An 18,967-nucleotide genomic window follows, 5' to 3' on the forward strand; every position below is an offset into this window, starting at 1 on the left:
TCATGTCGTTGTCTTTGAGGTCATTCCTTCTTAATAGTTGTATACATCCCACGTGGTGTTACTGTGAAAACTGCTGAAGAACACTTGTATGATGAAGTGTGCGGGATTCAGTCTAGTTCTCCAGATGCAGGTTAAATAATAACAGGAAATTTTAATGGCTCACATTTTGAGAACTGTCTTCCTCATTACCAACAATCTATTCATTTTGCTACAATAGGTGAGAGTATCTTGAATCACTGTTATGGCATTGGAAAACAAGGGTGTGTCTAAAAAACTCAAACCATTAAGACTATCAGACCACAATATGTCTCTATTAACACCCATTTGTAAGCAAAAGCTAAAAACCTTCAAACCTGTAGTGAAATCTGTCCAGACATGGAGTGTGGATACATGTGAAAGTGTGAAACTCTTTGGGGCTGTTCAGATCAGACCGACTAGAGTGTGCTGTATGATGTAAATGCTAGTACTGATCAGTGTTGATGTCCTAAATTCATACATTTCTTTCTGTGCTGATATTGTGGCTCCAAGTAAAACAGTGATATGCTGCCCAAGTAAACCCTGGATCACTAATGAACTTAAGCAATTGTTGAATGAGAAAAAAAGTTGTGTTGTAGGCAACGATAGGACAGATTTAAATACTTTACAGTAAAATAATTGATATGATTGTCTAATGCAAAAATAAATAAATAAATAAAAACTTACACAAAATAAAAAACCTATTTAGGTATGACAGACAGCTTGGAGTGGTCTTAGGAAAATCACTAGTTTTACAAAGAAAGCAAGCATGCCAGACATACAGAATCCTGAAAATTATTGTAATGACCTAAATAACTTCTACTGTAGGTTTGACATCCATGACTTTTCCATACACCAACACACCATCTCTGAATTCTTGAAAACCAAAAATGATGAGCAAATAATTTTAACTCAGAATGACATCATGGACAGCTTGAAGAGGGTGAAATGTGGTAAAGCTTCTGGACCTGATAAAATATGTGCAAGGGCGGTTTCTGTCTGTAAGGAACAACTAGCTTCAATTTTGTGTGAAATATTCCATTGCTGTCTAAACAAGGCATACATACCGAGACTGGAAAATTTCTGAGATTGTACCTGCTCCAAAAACCAGGACACCAAAATGCCATAATGATTATCGGTCAGTGGCTTTGACATGACTGTATTTTTATGAAATTTCTTGAACATGTTATCAACAAATTTTTGTATGAGCAGGTTAAATATAATATGAATACTTTACAGCTTGCTTACAGAGTGAAAAGGTGTATTGAAGATGCCACACTATCACTCATAGATTTTGTTCTAAAATGTATGGAAAATGTCAGCACCAGATCAGTTTAGTACTTTTACAAAAATATTATTTGTTGTTTTTTCAAGCGCATTCATCACCACACAGACCCATCTTTTGATGAAGAAACTAAATTCAGTGAATGTCGGCTCTTGTTTTGTGGATTCATGGTTTCACATACCCTAGTACAAGTATGTGAAATTTATGGATAAAAATTCAAAACAGTCGCTATCACCTTTTCTAATTACTTTTATATGGTACAAGTGATTGTAGATGTGTACATGACTCCTGTAGGCCTTTTAAGTACAGTATGCTGATGAAACTGCGTTAATTTCACTTTGTATGAACAGTTACCTTATTTACAGGCAGGAACTTGACTGTTTTACTAAATGGTGCAAGGGCAACTTCTTGTAGCTCAATGTCTGCAAAACTAATGAAATGGTGGTTGATTTCAGCAAGGCACTAATAGCAGAGTAACCTTTGATAATTAGTAACTATACTTACGCTGTTCACCAAGCCAAATGTAGTTAGCTTTCTGAAATACCTTAAAATAAGCTGGTGACATCCCTACACATTCTAGGTGATACCAATAAATTACACTGTAGAAGTTCTCGTTTCTTTTTGTTTTTTGTTTCTTTTCTTTCTGTTTTGTCAGAGTAAACTAGATATGACTAGATTGTTTCTGTTTTGTAAAGTTCTATGTTTCTCTTCATACAGTAGTTGTACACCCATTGCTATCACTCCTTACAGTAAAAATGCTAAGCTTCAGTAGCATTATTAGCCTAATTTCCTTTACAGTGTCAGTGGAACCTAACCTAATGAAAAGTATCATACTTGCCAAAGGTAAGTGCTGACAGAAATAGTTATAAGAAAGTAGTCAATAAATGTTAGATGAAGGAATGAAATAAGTAGTACGAGCAACAGTAGCAAGCGAGTGGCAGCGCGGCAGTCCGACTCATCCCTGTGACGTAACCAATCTCACACCCAGGCCTTCACATAGAGATGGCCTTGGCTGGGTGGGGTTGAAACCCCTCGTTGGCCGTGCGTCCGGAAATTGTCAGGACCCAGTGGCTTGTAAAGCGGCATTTTTTCAAATTTCGAAAATCGATTTTTTTCTTACCAACTTGAAGAGAAACGCCTGGCGCTTCTGACAATGCAATTTCTTAGTTTCCTAAACCCATCGTGTGCTTTGCAATGAAGTGCGAAAATTTTTGCTAAATGCCTACACGCCAGTGAAAACTAAGCAGACGATTGAATCCTGCAAGCGCTCTACTGCCCACACGCCGGTGAAAACTAAGTAGACAAGAGAGGTGGGGAAGATGGGGGGGGGGGAGAAGGGGAGGATCCATCCAATGGCAGTTTCATTTTTCGGGTGAGTGTGCTGGCGGGAGGAGGCGTGGCAGGCCAGTACATATGAGGATATTAAATGAATGTTTAAAAAGGAAAGTATAAAAGCTGATGAAACAAAGACTTAGGGAAGGATGGAAATGGATAGATTAAGTGTAAATGGAAATGAACGATAGTAAGACCATTGCACACCATTTATCTTGGCGGTTTGCATAACTCTTTTTGTACTCCATAAACATTTCTAAAACAGTATACCCATATGAAGCTTATATATATATATATATATATATATATATATATATATATATATATATATATATATATATATATATATATATATATCCAGACGCCTTAATCCCGTAAGGGGTGGCCACAAAGAAATCGCCTCCATGTCGCCCTGTCCCCCGCCGTTTCACTGCCCTGCTCCCAGCTCACACCCCCTCCTCTCATATATCGTACCTCTCCACTCCATCCCTCCATTTCATCCTTGACCTCCCCCTCCTTCTCCCCCCCTCTCCACCTCCCTCACATACATTTTCCTCGTTAGTCTCTCACGCTCCATCCTCTCCACATGACCAAACCACCTCAGTGTGTTTCTCCTAACGCTTCCAATCACATCCACATCCACAGTACAACGATCCTTCACTTCCTCATTTGTCAGACTGTCTTTCCATGTGTGACTCCACATGCTCCTCTCAAATAACTCATTTCCACAGCTCTCACTCTTGACTTCTGTCCCTCCAACAAGGTCAAAGCTTCACTTCCATACGTTAAAGTTGGTATCACAATACTGTCATGTAGTAACTTTTTCACTTCCATGCTCACTTCTCTGTTTCTTATCACTGCTTTCAAGGAACCAGCAACCTTTCTTCCTTGTTGTACCCTTTCAAGTACATCACCCTCTAAACTTACATCGTTACTCATCACACTCCCTAAGAAGTTAAATGCACGCACATTTTCCATTTCCTCCTCATTCAAACTCACTGTACATTCACTGACTTCACCTCTCTCGAAGACCATAAATTTACTCTTCCCTACATTCACCTTTAGATTCTGTTTCTTACACACTCTCCCAAACTCATCCACCAAGCCTTGCAGCTCCCCTTCGTCTTCACTTAACAACACAGTATCATCTCAAACAACAGTACGAGGAGTTTCCAAACACTGTCCTCTCTCATAAGGGCCGCTCCAACATCCACTGCTCTACCTTGTATCTCTTTCCCGTCCATATACAGATTAAACAGCCATGGAAACATGACACATCCCTGTTGCAATCCAACCCTCAGATAGAAAAATTCACTCAGTTTACTATCCACACGCACTGCAGCCTTAGCACCCTCATACATACCTTTGACGGCATTCAGCAGCTTCTTATCTACTCCATTTATTCTTAATATTTTCCACAATCCTTGTCTATCCACCCTGTCATATGCTTTCTCCAAATCCATGAAGACTGTATTCAACTTCTTTCCCTTCTCTAGAAACTTGCCAACTAATGATCTAGAAATGAATATCTGATCTACACAACCTCTTCCCATCCTAAAACCTCCTTGTTCTTCTCCAACTGATTCCTCTGTTATTTTCCAAACTCTGTCAATATGGATCCTGCCATATACTTTTTCTATTACACTATATATTACACTCTCTCTCTTTCTCTCTCTCTCTCTCTCTCTCTCTCTCTCTCTCTCTCTCTCTCTCTCTCTCTATATATATATATATATATATATATATATAGAATGATGCTTGTTTTGTGTAGTTAAGGAGTTTGATAGTTCTATCAAACACCTTAACTTTCTTGCTAGTTTGTGTAGTAATGGAGTTTGAGAGTTCTTCTATCAAATTCCTTAACTTTCTTGATAGTTCTACTCTTAGATCAAGTTCCTGTTCCTTGGTTTGTATTAACCCTGTTTTTTGGTGGAAATAGACCTTGAATGATAATGACTAAGCTGTTGTTTATTGGAGGGTTAAAGCATTTTGATAAATAATTTGTCAAGTACAAACATTAATTACTAGTTCGAAGTTCATTTTAAAACCTACAGTTTTTTTTTTTTTTTGGGGGGGGGGGCTGGGATAGACCTAAAAAACAGGAAGTGTCTGATATATCACCTAATAGCGTTTACTGACTTATCTCCTATGATGAGAACTTGGGCTCTCCTGGACTAAATAATGTCATTTACTGAGACAACAATATAATACGCCATCGAATTAAGGTAGTTAAAGTGTTTATTGTTTTCCACAGTGATGCCTGTTTCGGCACCGATGTTTTGCACGAAACTTTATTATGCCTTCGTCCACCCGTGGTGGAGGAGACATTAAGTGATTGGTCTGTCCATTCGTGCGGGCGTGGGTGCGTCTATAACATTTTTATGGATGCGATATCTCCTGAACCCATTGACGGATTTTCACCAAACTTTTGTCAGTGATGAATTATGAGAAGGCGATGAACAGATTCGATCAGCAACGTCAAAGGTCACGGTCATATGGGGTAACTTATTTCATCATTGTGAGTGCGATATTCCCTGAACCCCTCGAGGTATTTCGACCAAACCTTTGTCAGTGGCACAGCATGAAAGGACGATAAACTGATTAGGTCAACAAGGTGATGGAGGTTGTATGATAATTCAGTGTGCAAGGCTTGGCTGAGGCATACCGACCAACGCTTGACATCGACATCTCGGGAGTCGTATTCTCGGCATTTCATTTTTGTTACATTTAATTATTTTCTGCAAGAAGAGCGACACGCGAGTTGCTATTAACACTGAATACCTACAAATATTCATGATCGGTTATATACCGTATGTATATGAAGAAACTTCAGTTCACTGTGAAGAAATGTATGCAAAATAACCACAGGAGATATGAAAGGAGCAACAGTGAGTACTTGCGTATATTACATCTTCCAACTGATTGATACAGAAACGTAAAGGGTAGAAGTCTTATGCACACCCACAGCAGGGAGTAACACACAGAACAAAGGATGACCTGAATTAAAACTGATCGGTAGCCCTACCCAGAACAATAGGTACCTGACTTTTTACCTTGGAGATGCACCTGCAAAAGGGATAAATACTGCGGCTTAACTCACGCACACCTGCATCACAGAGTGGCACACAGAACAGGGGATGACCCGAATTAGAAACGAGCAACGCACAGAACAGTCAAAAGGTACATGCCTTTTTTCCTCAGGGATTCACCTGACGAAAGGGGGTTACTAAATACTGAGGCTTAAGACCTAGAGGATTAATGCTAGGTGTGTCCAGCACAGGTGTGACTGTACTACCAGGGGACGACAAGGAACAATCAGTTGTTAGTCTGAAGGGTACTGCTTTCAAATTAATTCATTTAACAATTTATCACACTTAAAATGACCATAGTTCATATTTACATTTTTTTAAATGTGCCAAAAATTAGGCAAGATTCTATTACATTTCATTCATGAAAGCTCTTTAATCTTGCTAGGATCTTAGAGCCTATCCAGTCAATGTGGTGATCACTGGATGCTTTGTGCTGAAATAAGCCACTACCCTGTTAGATTGACCTTACACTGTATTTATGTTGTGAGATCCTAGTTTCCAAATCTTTTCCAGATTGTCCTATGAAAAATTTGTTACAGCTTTTACACGGGATTTTGTAAACAACGCCTGAATGACTATATTATGAGTTTTTTTTTTTTTTTTTTTGTGGTGTTCTCATATTTGAATAATACTTATACATTAAGTTTCTTTTGTATGTGCACAGGATCAAGAAAATTTTCATGGAAGGGGAGGACAAGTTTTTGAATATCCTTGCGATCTGGCCTACTAGTTTTCCCTTCAAGGAATGGTTTCTTGGCTGTATTGTGGCATTGAGTTAGTATACATGGTGGATATTTTAGCTTCTCTCCAATGATCTGAATCAGTTCATCATCTTAAGTTCTGGGTCTGAAATTCTGTATGCACTCAAGTGCATGGGTATGAACACAGATCTTTTTACATTAATATGATGGTTGAAAAATAATGAACATACGACATAATATCTGTAGGTTTTCTGTATAATTTAGTCTTCAAAACACTTTTGTCCCTGATAACTTTTACATCCAAAAATGGCAGCCCATTATCCATTTCCACCTCATGAGTAAACTTTATTGATGGAACTAACGAATTTAATTTTAGGAGAAATTCATCAGTGGGAAAACTAAGCCAGAAGCACAGGATATCATCAATGTATCGGAGCAAAACTATGTTTTGCTGCTTTATGGAGGTGAGTAAATGTTTCTCAAAATCTATCTATTGCCAGACGCCTTAATCCCGTAAGGGGTGGCCACAAACAAATCGCCTCCATGTCGCCGTCCCCCGCCATATCATTGCCATGCACCCATATCACACCTCCCTCCTTCATATACCTCTCCACTTCATCCGTCCATCTCATCCTTGGCCTCCCCCTTCCTCTCAGGTGCATGTGTATGAACACAGATGTTCCATGTAAACATTTGCCAGAACGAGGAGATCACCCATGGCCAATTTTTTGTAATTTTTGACTTCAGAGATAAAAGATGATTTTACAATGCACGATATAATGAGCTTGATAATGTTTTCTGAAAGAAGACCTTCAATGTTACTATCTAGAATGCTTGGCATGAAAGTTAAAACATCATCAACAGGGATATTTGTGAATAATAATGTAACATCAAAGTTGACTTATTTGTAGGTGTACATGACATTTAGAGATTTTAACTTCCTTACCAAATCCTCATTGTTTTGTAAAAATGAATCGGAAATAATGTCAACAACAGGGGACAACAGTGTTACAAGCCACTTTGTAAGCTCGTATGTCGTAGAGCCTACAGAGCTTACAACTGGCCTGATGGGGTTGTTTTGCTTGTGGATTTAATTAAGCCATACATATATGGTATAGATGGATTTTGCACCGAGAACTGTTTGATCAAGTAATTCTTTCCTCTTTGCAAAATCTTGGTTTCTTTATGGAATTTTCTCTTTTGTTTTTCAATTGGATCACCTTTTTTCACCATACTGTATATGTATGGCTTAATTTAAGCCCACTAGCAAAACAACCCTACCAGGCTCTACGACATATAAGCTCCCAGAGCGGCTTTTAACACTGTCCCCTGTTGTTGGCACTATCTCAGATTCATTTGTTGAAAACAATGGGGATTTTGTAAGGAAGCTAAAATCTCTAAATGTCATGTTCACCTACAAATAAGTCAACTTTGATGTTAATTATTCACAAATATCCCTGTTGATGATGTTTTAACTTCGTGCCAAGCATTCTAAGTAGTAACATTGAAGGTCTTCTTTCTGAAAACATTATCAAGCTAATTATAATGTGCATTGTATTTTCATCTTTTACCTTTGAAGTCAAAAATTACACACAAAAATCTGGTCTAGCCATAGGTAATCCCCTCTCCCCAGTTCTGGCAAATATTTACATGGAATATTTTGAGAAACATTTACTGACCTCCTTAAAGGAGCAAAACATAGTTTGGCTCCGATACATTGATGATATCCTGTGCTTCTGGCCTAACAGTCTTCCCATTGATGAATTTCTCATAAAATTTGTTAGTTCCATCGATAAAGTTTACTCATGAGGTGGAAATGGATAATGAATTGCCATTTGTGGACGTAAAAGTTATCAGGGACAAAAGTGTTTTGAAGACTAAAGTATACAGAAAACCCACAAATATTATGTATGTGCACTGTTAAACAAACGATCTAATTAATGTCAAATGATCTGTGTTCATATCCATGTATTTGAGGGTATATAGAATTTCAGACCCAGAATTTTTAGATGATGAACAGAAAATGATTCAAAGCATTGGAGAGAAGCTAAAATATCCACCAAGTATACGAACTCAGTGCCACAATACAGCCAAGAAACGATTCCTTGAAGGGAAAACTAGTAAGCTAGATCGCCAGAATATTAAAAAAAAAAAAAGAAAAAAAAAAAACGTCCTCGCCTTCCATGAACATTTTCTTGATGTTCACATACAGAAGAAACTTAATGTACAAGTAGTATTCAAATATGAGAACACCACACACACACACACACACACACACACACGCACACAAACAAACAAATCAAGAACAGCCCATATAGTAATTCAGGCGTTGTTTACAAAATCCCGTGAAAAAGCTGTAACAAATTTTACATAGGACAGTCTGGAAAAGATTTGGAAATTAAGATCTCACAACATAAATACAGTGTAAGGGCAACCCAATAGAGCAGTGGCTTATTTCAGCATAAATCATTCCAGTGATCTAAGATTGTAGCAAGATCAAAAATCATTCATGAAGGAAATGTAATAGAATCTTGCCTAATTTCTGGTACATATGAAAGAAATGTAAACATGAGCTATGGTCATTTTATGTGTGATAAATTAACTGAATTAATTTTAAAGCAGTACCCTCCAGCCTAACAATTGACTGTTCCTTGTCGTCGCCTGGTAGTACAGTCACACCTGTGCCGGACACACCTATCATTAATCCTCTACGTCTTAAGTTAAGCCTCAGTATTTACTCCCTTTCGTCAGGTGCATCCCTAAGGAAAAAAGCCAGGTATCTACTGTCATGTGCATCTCTCATTTTTAATTCGGGTTATCCTCTGTTCTGTGTGCCACTCCCTGCTACGGGCATGCATAAGCTTTCTACCCTCTACGTTTTTGTATCAATCAGTCCGAAGATGTAATAAAAGAAAGTACTCAGTGTCGCTTCCTTAATTTCTCCTGTGGTTATTTTGCATATATATATATATATATATATATATATATATATATATATATATATATATATATATATATATATATATATATATATATATATATATATATCATCCGTACTAAATGCTCTCAACTCTCCAACTCGAATTCTTCCCGCTCCTTCTGGCATCTTGCCAAAAACCTTTCTAACAACTTTACCTCATCATCTTTCCCTCCCCTTTTCTACTCTGATGGCTCTGTAGCTATTTCTTCTACTGATAAAGCAGAACTCTTCGCTCAGACTTTCTCTTCCAATTCCACCTTAGACGATTCCGGTGCTGTTGCTCCATCACTTCCCCCCTCAGACTTCCTCATGGCTGACATTAAAATTTCTTCAGCTAATGTATTTTCTGCCATCACAGGCCCCAATACTAATAAGGCATATGGGCCTGATGGAGTCCCTCCTGTTGTTCCCAAGAACTGTGCTTCTGTGCTTACACCCAGCCTAGGCAAACTCTTTCGCCTTTGTCTGTCAACTTATACCTTTCCTTCTTGCTGTAGTTTGCTCTCATTCAGCCAGTCCCAAAGAAGGGTGACCATTCCCAACCATCTAACTATCGTCCAATCGCTTTAACATCCTGTATCTCAAAAGTTTTCGAATCATTTCTTAAAAGAAAAATTTTAAAGCATCTTTCCTATCACAACCTTCTTTCTGATCGTGTGTATGGGTTCCGTCAGGGCCGCTCCACTGGCGATCTTCTCATCTACCTTTCAGACTCCTGGTCATCCTCCTTTCGGGACTTTGACGAAGGCTTTGCTATTGCACTTGACATCTCAAAGGCTTTCGATCGAGTCTGGCATAAATCTTTAATTTCCAAACTGCCCTCTTACGCTTTCTGTTCTTCTATCTATGCCTTCATCTCTAGCTTCCTTTCTGGTCATTCTATAGCCAGTGTTGTAGACGGCCATCGTTCTTCTCCTAGATCTATCAACAGTGGTGTTCCCCAGGGCTCTGTCCTATCACCAACTCTCTTCCTTTTATTCATCAGTGACCTAAGCTGTACATCTAACCCTATCAGCTCATGTGCTGATGACTCCACCCTTCATCTTGCCATTCGGTTCCCGCAACGTCCATCTCAGCAGTTACTTCAGCAAACAAGGGATGAGGCTATGGCACACCTAATGTCTGACTTGGCTTGTATCTCTGACTGGGGTAAAAATAAGCTTGTTGTTTTTAATGCATCAAAGACTCAGTTTTTACACCTATCAACCCGACGAAATCTTCCACAGGTATACCCACTAATGTTTAATAATATTCAGCTTAATCCTGCATCATCCTTGAACATGCTTGAGGTTTCATTTACTCGGGACTTACCTTGGAAAAATCATATTACATCTCTTGTATAATCTGCTTCCAAGAGATTAGGTGTGCTAAGCCGACTGCGTTCCTTCTTTACCCCTGCACAATTGTTGTCTCCATACAGGGGTTTTATCCGCCCCTGTATGGAGTACAACTCTCATGTGTGGGGAGGCTCCCCACATACAACTCTTCTCAATAGGGTGGAGTCCAAGGCTTTTCGTCTTATTAACTCTTCTCTTACTGACTCTCTTCAACCTCTGTCTCTTCGTCGCACTGTTGCATCTTTATCGCTTTTCTATTGCTTCTTCAATGATCACTGCTGCCCTGTACTGTCTGCATGCATTCCTCCGCCTCTACGACGGGCGCGTACACCCGCCTAGCAGCAAACTCTCATCCCTTTTCTGTCCAACTCTCTACTGTAAGAGTTATCCGTTACTCCCAGTCCTTCATTTATGCAGCAGGTCAACTCTGGAACTGTCTCCCTCTGTCTGTGTTTCCTGCTTACTATGATCTCCAGTCTTTTAAACTAAGTGTCCAGGCATCTCGAAATGATCGGATCTTGAATTTGGCTCTCTCTTGTATTTTGTTTTTCTCTTGGAAGGAACAGTAATTGCGGGCTTGCTGGCTTTGTTTCCTTCTTCGCATAAAAAAAGAAAAAAAATATGCGCACGCGATTTTTGTGAACCATGCCCTGTTATATAAATGTGTGATTAATCGTTGTGGAGAAAAGGTATCACTTAATTCTTGCAGTATCCTCAACTCTTTCTCCTACTTTTATGAGAACTGGATTAATGCGTCCTTAGTTGATTTTAGTAGGTCTCTGTGACGTTTCCATACTTGCATATCTTGGACCTTTATTTTAGATTTGGCTAAAATCGGATAGAAGCTGTTTTTTTTTCAAGCACACACACACACACACACACACACACACACACACACACACACACACACACACACACACACACACACACACACACACACACACACACACACACACACACACACACACACACACACACACACACACACACACACACACAGTGAAAACAACACTCGCTCTCACTTCACAAGCGCATGCATAATAACGGCTTATACCTAAACTGAGTTGCTGACAGAGGTTTGTGAATGGTGCAGGATTGTTCAACACGATGGAGCGCCTGCTACCCAAGTCAGTGGCCTCCACCTCTCGCCTGTGGCCCATCGTCCAGTCACAGCCTCATGCTGCAGCCTGCCTCTCCGTGTTTGTGGGCATAAACCGACCAGCTGAAAAACTTGCCAACATCATACACAGGAGGAATGCCTGGGTCTACACGGCCAATGACATTGATAAGGTGAAAAGCTGAATTTTTCATTCCTTTGTTTGAAAGAAAAATGTACATATAGGGATATACGTAATCCAGGGCGACTATTTTACTCTTAGAATAAATCTATCACTTTCCTTCCTGATGACATACAAAAAAGAAAAATCTCTGGGGAGAGAACAATAACAAGCATTTTTCAGCTTCCGAAAATACATTAGCAGAGAAAAATATGTATCAAAGGAGGTTCAGTACTTGGCGAATATTATCACTGAGCGCACATAACAATAATTTATTCTTCTCAAAAATTCATGTTACATTTGCTTACTTCACAGGTAAACGGAATACAGGTCGAATATTTCATTATTCCATTTTATGAATGCTCTTAATAAAGAACTTCGGAAATCGCTAACACACTGAATATACATTTATTGCCCATCTTCATCATTCGGATCCTTATTACCGTTTCTGTGATCATAAACTACACGGTTGTCCTGTAATTCATAACTCCCACAAGCTCCTAGGATAAACTCGCGGCTGAACTGGCTCGCTTGGCTTTGTCTGAAATAAAATACTATAGTTGTTCCATGAGAGGGTTGATGGCAATAGTATCAACACTTTAATGTGCCTCTTCTTACTTTAAGATAAAAAGTGTAAATCATCATGCCATAGCTGAAATAAGATACTAGAGCAGGCACTCTGAATCCCACTGACTGCTGGCTATTCGGCTCGCAAAAACAGCTAACATGTTAACCGTTTTCTGCCCAGTGTGACGCCGGCTTTACTGTTTCAGCAACTTCGACATCACATTTTCCACATATCTCTCTATTTGTCCATCTATTCTTGTATTTCTCCCTGCGGTACCGTCTGAGGTGGCATTAGTTTTTTCCAACATAAGGGAGAATAACGGTAATTAACTATAATTCGTCCACCTTAACTTAATTCAAATCCTCATCCTTTTGCAGCCTATATCAGGTAACTAAAAAAAAAAAAAAAAAAAAATGGTTCTGCATCCCTGTCATGACACTTCATACCTAGCACCATTATCTAGTATTAATGTTTTGGTACGGTACAACTCAGCATTAAGTTGAAGAGAAGGCACTTTAGCCCATATTACAGTAAAAAGAATACACTTGATGTCTGGGCGCTGATTTCTTTAACTCTTTAGCTACGATATGCAAACTCCGTGTTTTTTCGGCCAACAAAGGACAGTTTCGTTTACCCCAGACAAACGAGGCACAGCGAAAATTTAAATAAATTCTCGATTTCCCATTCTGGCAGAGGATTATGAACTCTGCATCGTATTCCAGCTAAATCCAGACGATTCTATTCAGCTGATTATTATGCACCACGGCCAAAGTGTTTAACTCTTGTCCAAAGAGGTATTTTTCATTACCTTTTTGCAGCCTGTTATTTCTTTTTTCTTGTCATGAAAGATTACTTCAAATTTGATATATATATATATATATATATATATATATATATATATATATATATATATATATATATATATATATCTTTCATTTACCGATTGAATGAATAAATCTGCTAGTCACAGTAGGAATTATCTAAACAAATATGTTATGGTAGAGAAGGGCTTATTAGCTTTACCTGGTTTACCGGTACCTAATTCATACTTCATTCTGTCCACTCAAAGCATGCTTCATTCTTTCTGCTTGGCTAATGCATGCTTCATTCTCTCCACTTAGCAGATGCATGCTTCATTCTCTCCACTTAGTTAATGCATGCTTCTTTCTCTACAATTAGCTAAAGCATGTTTTAGTCTCTCCACTTAACGCATGCTTCATTCTCTACACTGGGATAATGTATGCTTCATTCTTTCCACATAGCTAATGCATGTTTTATTCTCTCCACTGAGCTAATGCGTGCTTTTTTTCTCTTCACTTAGCTAATGCATGCTTCATTCTCGCCATTTAGCTAATGCATGCTTCATTCTCGCCACTTTAGCTAATGCATGCTTCATTCTCGCCACTTAGCTAATGCATGCTTCATTCCCTCCATTGAACAGCAAATAACGGAGTACCTGCATATGAGTCGCGTGGAAGCCATGAAGGCGGATGTTCCATTGCTCTTCGTCGCCTTCCCATCTACAAAAGACCCTGAGTGGCAAAAGCGATACCCGGGTAAGTGTTTAAACCAAGATTTAATACAATCACCCCCATCACGTACTATTTATGTTCATCATGATATATCCAGGCAATTTGATTAAACTTGCGATGGCTGGTAACTATATAACCGGGTTTTTTGGCCGGGTTAAGTGTCCCCCAGATTCCCTTATCTAAAATCACTTAATCATGGCAGATGTTGCGGAGAGCGTCAGAGGGCCCAATATCTGCCCAGGGCCCCAACCAAATGGGCAGATTCGCATGGCCATGTGGAATGTGAGAGGTGTGAATGAGGAAAGCAGGAGGGTGGAATTGGTGAATGTGTTAAAGAGTGCGAGATATGCCGTGATGGCACTGTGTGAAACAAAAAAGAAAGGGTGTGAAGTGGGAGAGTGTGAAATGTGTAAGATCGGGCATGAATGGGAGAGGAAGATGCAAGGAATGAGTTGCTTTGTTGATGAATGAGGTGTGGCAGAGTGGAATAACAAGTTACAAATATGTCAGCTCGAGATGTACTGTACGTATGTCAAGTTCAAGTCTGAGAAGGTGAAAGCGGCTGTGATAATAGCGTATGCACCGTGTGATGACAGGAGTGAGAGAGAGAAACAGATTTTGGGATGAGCTGGATAAAGCAGTGGGAAAAATGCCCAGGAGCTAGAAAGTGATCGTAATGGGCGATATGAATGGAAGAGTAGGCACTGGTCCTAAGTATAATGGGTTGTAATGGAGTACTAGGAGAAAATGATAATGGGAAGCGACTGGAGGATATGTGTCAGGAAAAGAGGTTGTGCATTTGTAATTCGAATTTCAAACACAAAGACGCATATAAATATATATGGTATACAGGGAACGGGGATGGTGTTGAAAGGAGCCTAACTGATTACGTGCTCGTAGAGAGGTCGATGTTGGGAATGATTGCTGATACAAGGGCCGTGAGAGGACGATGCGGAGGTCTGTCAGATCATATGATTGTGGTATGTAAGATCAAGCTGAGAGAAGTGAAGTGGTTCAGGAGAGAGAGGAGCAGTCAGGGAAATAGACTGAATGTCGAGAAGTTGAGGATCAAAGAAATGGCAGATGAATACAGGACGTTGTTGGAAGGACACAAGTCAAGAGTGAGAGCAGTGGAAATGAGTTATTTAAGAGGAGGCTGTGTAGTCACATGGAGAGACAGGCTGACAAATGAGGATATAAAGGAGCGTTGTGGTGTGGATGTGGATGTGATAAGAAGCATTAGAAGGAACACACTGAGGTAGGTTGGCCTTGTGGAGAGGATGGAGGGTGAGAGGGTGACGAGGAGAGTGTATGTGAGTGAGGTGGAGGAGGGGAGAGGGAGGGGGAGACCGAGGATGAGATGGAGGGATGGGGTGGAGAGTTATATGAGAGAGGGGGGTGTGAGTTGGGAGCAGGGCAGTGAAATGGCGGGGGACAGGGCGACGTGGAGGCGATTTGTATTTGCCCACCCCGTACGGGATTGAGGCGTCTGGCAATAGATAGATAGATAGAATACAGGACCAAAGTAGGGGAGGAGTTAGAATCAGTGAATTAGAATGAAATGGATCTGGACAACCTGTGTAATGCATATAGGGATTGCTCATTTAGGAATGCTAAAACTGTGGTGTGGCAAGAATAACAATAAAGAAGAAAGGTACGGCATGGTGGGATGAGGAGTAGTTAAGAGAGTGGTGGAGGAAAAGAGGAAGAAGTGGCTAGAGCGGTTACAGGAGAGGGGTTCAACTGAAAAAAGAACTGAAAGCCTGATGAATGGGAATAGAGAGAGCGGAGCCACTGTAAACATGATTGAGTGTGCAGAGAAGGAATGCAGTGCACGGAAACATGACACAAGCACAGGTGAAGAACGCTGTGAAGCGGCTGAAAAACGGTAAAGCAGCCAGGGTCGATGAGGTGTATGCAGAGATGATTGAGTGTAGTTGAGAGTGTGGAATAAAGTGCTTGTTGGAGTTAGAAGGCATGGATGAGTGAAACTGTGCGAGCGGAGTGGAAAAAGGCTCTGAATGTATCCCTGTACAAAAATAAAGGTGAGCGAAGTGAGTGCAGGAATTACCGTGGCATAAGTGTATTTAGTGTGGTAGGGAAGGTATATGGAAGAAATATTATAGAGAAAGTAGCCTAAGAGAGATATCAGAAGTCCTAGTAAGTGATGAACGGGGTGGCTTCAGGAGTGGCAGAGGATGTGGATCAAATATTTGTAGTAAGACAGATAGTGGGGAAGGCTTGTGAGAAAGACTATAAGGTGTTTATTGCATTCATGAATTTGGAAAAAGCATACGACAAAGTACACAGAGAAGGATTGTGGAAGGTTTTGAGCATGTATGGTGTAGATGGTAAGCTGCTAGGTGCCGTCAAGAGTTTTTATGATGGTAGTAAAGCATGTGTAAGAGTAAATGGGCATCTAGGTGAATGGTTCACGATCGGTGTGGGTGTACGACAAGGTTGTGTGCTGTCCCCATGGTTATTCAATATATATATGGATGGGATGATGAGAGAAGTAAAAACACGAGTAATGGAGAGGGGGATGGCGTTGGTAATGAATGGTGATAGATGGAATATCTCAAATTTGTTGTATGCTGATGATGCACTACTTGCAAATGCCGGACAAGAACTTGGCAGATTAGTGCAGTTTTGCTGATGTGTGTGAGCTTCGTGCCTTGAGAGTAAATGTAGAAAAGAGTAAAGTGATGGTTATTGAGAGAGTTGACTCCCAGTGCGATGTTACAGTGAATGGAGAGGGACTGGAAATGGTGAGAGAGTTCAAGTACCTGGGTAGAGTGATAGAAAAGAGAGGAAAGTGTGCAAAAGAAGTTGACAGTAGAGTGACACAAGGAAGAAAGGTAGATGGTGCAATGAAAGCCTTGATAAGAAACAGGCTTGAGTGCTGCAGCTGCACGAGGCTTACATGAAGGAGTGTTAGTGCCAGCTTTAACATATGGATGTGAGACTGTGGTGAGACATGAAAATGAAAAGTCAAGAGTAAGAGCAGTGGAGATGGGACTGCTGAAGAATGTATCTGGAGTACAGAGAGTGGATAGGATACGAAATAATGTGACTTGTGAAAGTTGTGGAGTGAGGAAGTCTGTGGATACCATAATCGAAGAGAGTGTACTGAGATGGTATACTTATGCGGAGAGAAAGGATCTGAGCAAATTTGAAGCAGGGAGGAGGCGAGGTAGGCCAAGGAGAAGGTTGAGGGATATGGTGGATGAGTGTGTGAGGAAGAGAGGTTTGGACGTCTGTGAGGCAAGGGAACTGACAAGAGATCGAGCTGGCCGGATAACTATTGTGAGGAGAAGTGCATGATCAGGGATTTGGCACCCCCTTTTAACGAGACAGCGTCCGGATTGACTGAATCGGACACGTTTATATGAAGCTGCAGAACATGGTGAATGTTTTTGGCGTATCAGAGAGAGCCAGGATTCCAGGGACTTGAATGGTGGGTGAATGGAAGTGTGGCGCATTTGATTGGGCAAATTTGGGCTCTCTGGACGTTGCAACTCCTCACTTTGCTCTAGGATGGGAAAGGAGGTCCGGATGATGATGATGACGAGAGACTTCCAAAACTTTATGGGATTACATGTGTTCATTAATCTCTTCACTATTAGAGATCTTTCTCGAGGTAAATAAAATCGCATGTTGGTAGCAAAAATATATTAATAACGACATCACCGGACTGAAGGGGTTGATGAGTATAGCTTACCCCGTTCACCCCAAATGGTGTGTCATAAATAGATCTAACACTTAGTCAGAATAACATACCAGTAGACTGCTTAGATATAGGGCTCTTTGTGCCTAGGGTTATTTACGTGCATTTATTACGAGATAAAAATGAAACGGGTTGTGGGACTGGGCATGAGTAATGCAGACTATTCCGAATGTTATTTTTCCGATTTTTGCTTTGTCCATACGGTTTGAATTAGGTTAAATTAGACTCTCTGAAGCTGAGTGAGTGTAAGTAACCTTCAGTAACCCCTTCACTACTATAAGCCCGTCCTAATTTGAACAAGGTCGTCTGCTGGTAGCAAGAATATGTCACCATTTGAGTGAGGGATTGTGCAGGAAGGGTACTAAGTGTACGACCACCTCCTGTCGGCTCATAGCCGCGAAGCTCATAGGTCATTACTCCAGGGTTCCACCCTTTTATTAACCTTTGAAAATGCGTACTTTCGAGGACGCCAGGCACAAATGTTTTAAAGAGATGAGCGTGACAGTCTCCCTAATACAGGCAATAAAGGCTTCAGTACTGGGTTCTTTGTCTGCATTGGGCCCAATTAGATTAGATCTGATTGAGTGACTGCGTGAAGTGGGACAAGTGTAGACGAAGAATCGATCGAAAAGGTTACAATAAATGACTGCAGGTATGAGGTGAAGGCACAGTGTGAAACTGTGAAACAAATATGAGCAGAAGTGAAGTGGATGAATGTGAGTTTGGTCTGTGTAAGGCCATGTATTAGCATTCCCAAGGGGTAAAGGAGTAGGATAGTTGTTGAATCATGAACATATTTGAGAAATGAATGTTTCTGTATGTTGCTACAAGTACAAGCTCATTGAGAATGGATGTCATGTTAAATCATTGCAGGTCAGGACGTCACTTCTCTTTAACACACTGTAGTTACATGTAGGTGAAAGGGACTCCTGCTCAAATTATAATAAGTAATTGGTTAAATCTGAGGTGGTGATAATTACTCTGGCTTTCCTATATGCGCTGATTAATGTCAAAGATTTAGATTCATAGAAGAGAAGCTGTGCATTGTGCACTTTTGCTTCCCATAAAATTGCCATTTTCCCTTACCCAGCGGGGCTGCTAAACCGGTGTTGGTAAATGTGTCA

General features: G+C 40.2%; 1 protein-coding gene across 1 annotated transcript in view; it reads left to right on the top strand.

The window, feature by feature from the left end:
• The window catches only part of LOC145396193 (all-trans-retinol 13,14-reductase-like), a 177,466-nt gene that overhangs the window by 121,465 nt on the left and 37,034 nt on the right, over positions 1 to 18,967 (top strand). Inside the window, exons 11-12 of the mRNA XM_080269632.1 lie at positions 11,833 to 12,029; positions 14,026 to 14,140. Coding sequence (XP_080125758.1) covers positions 11,833 to 12,029; positions 14,026 to 14,140 — 312 coding nt within the window. The remainder of the gene's footprint in view (positions 1 to 11,832; positions 12,030 to 14,025; positions 14,141 to 18,967) is intronic.

Source organism: Coenobita brevimanus, chromosome 35, assembly GCF_032717465.1.
Source record: "Coenobita brevimanus isolate Jiangsu-jjx chromosome 35, ASM3271746v2, whole genome shotgun sequence".
NCBI lineage: Eukaryota > Metazoa > Arthropoda > Malacostraca > Decapoda > Coenobitidae > Coenobita > Coenobita brevimanus.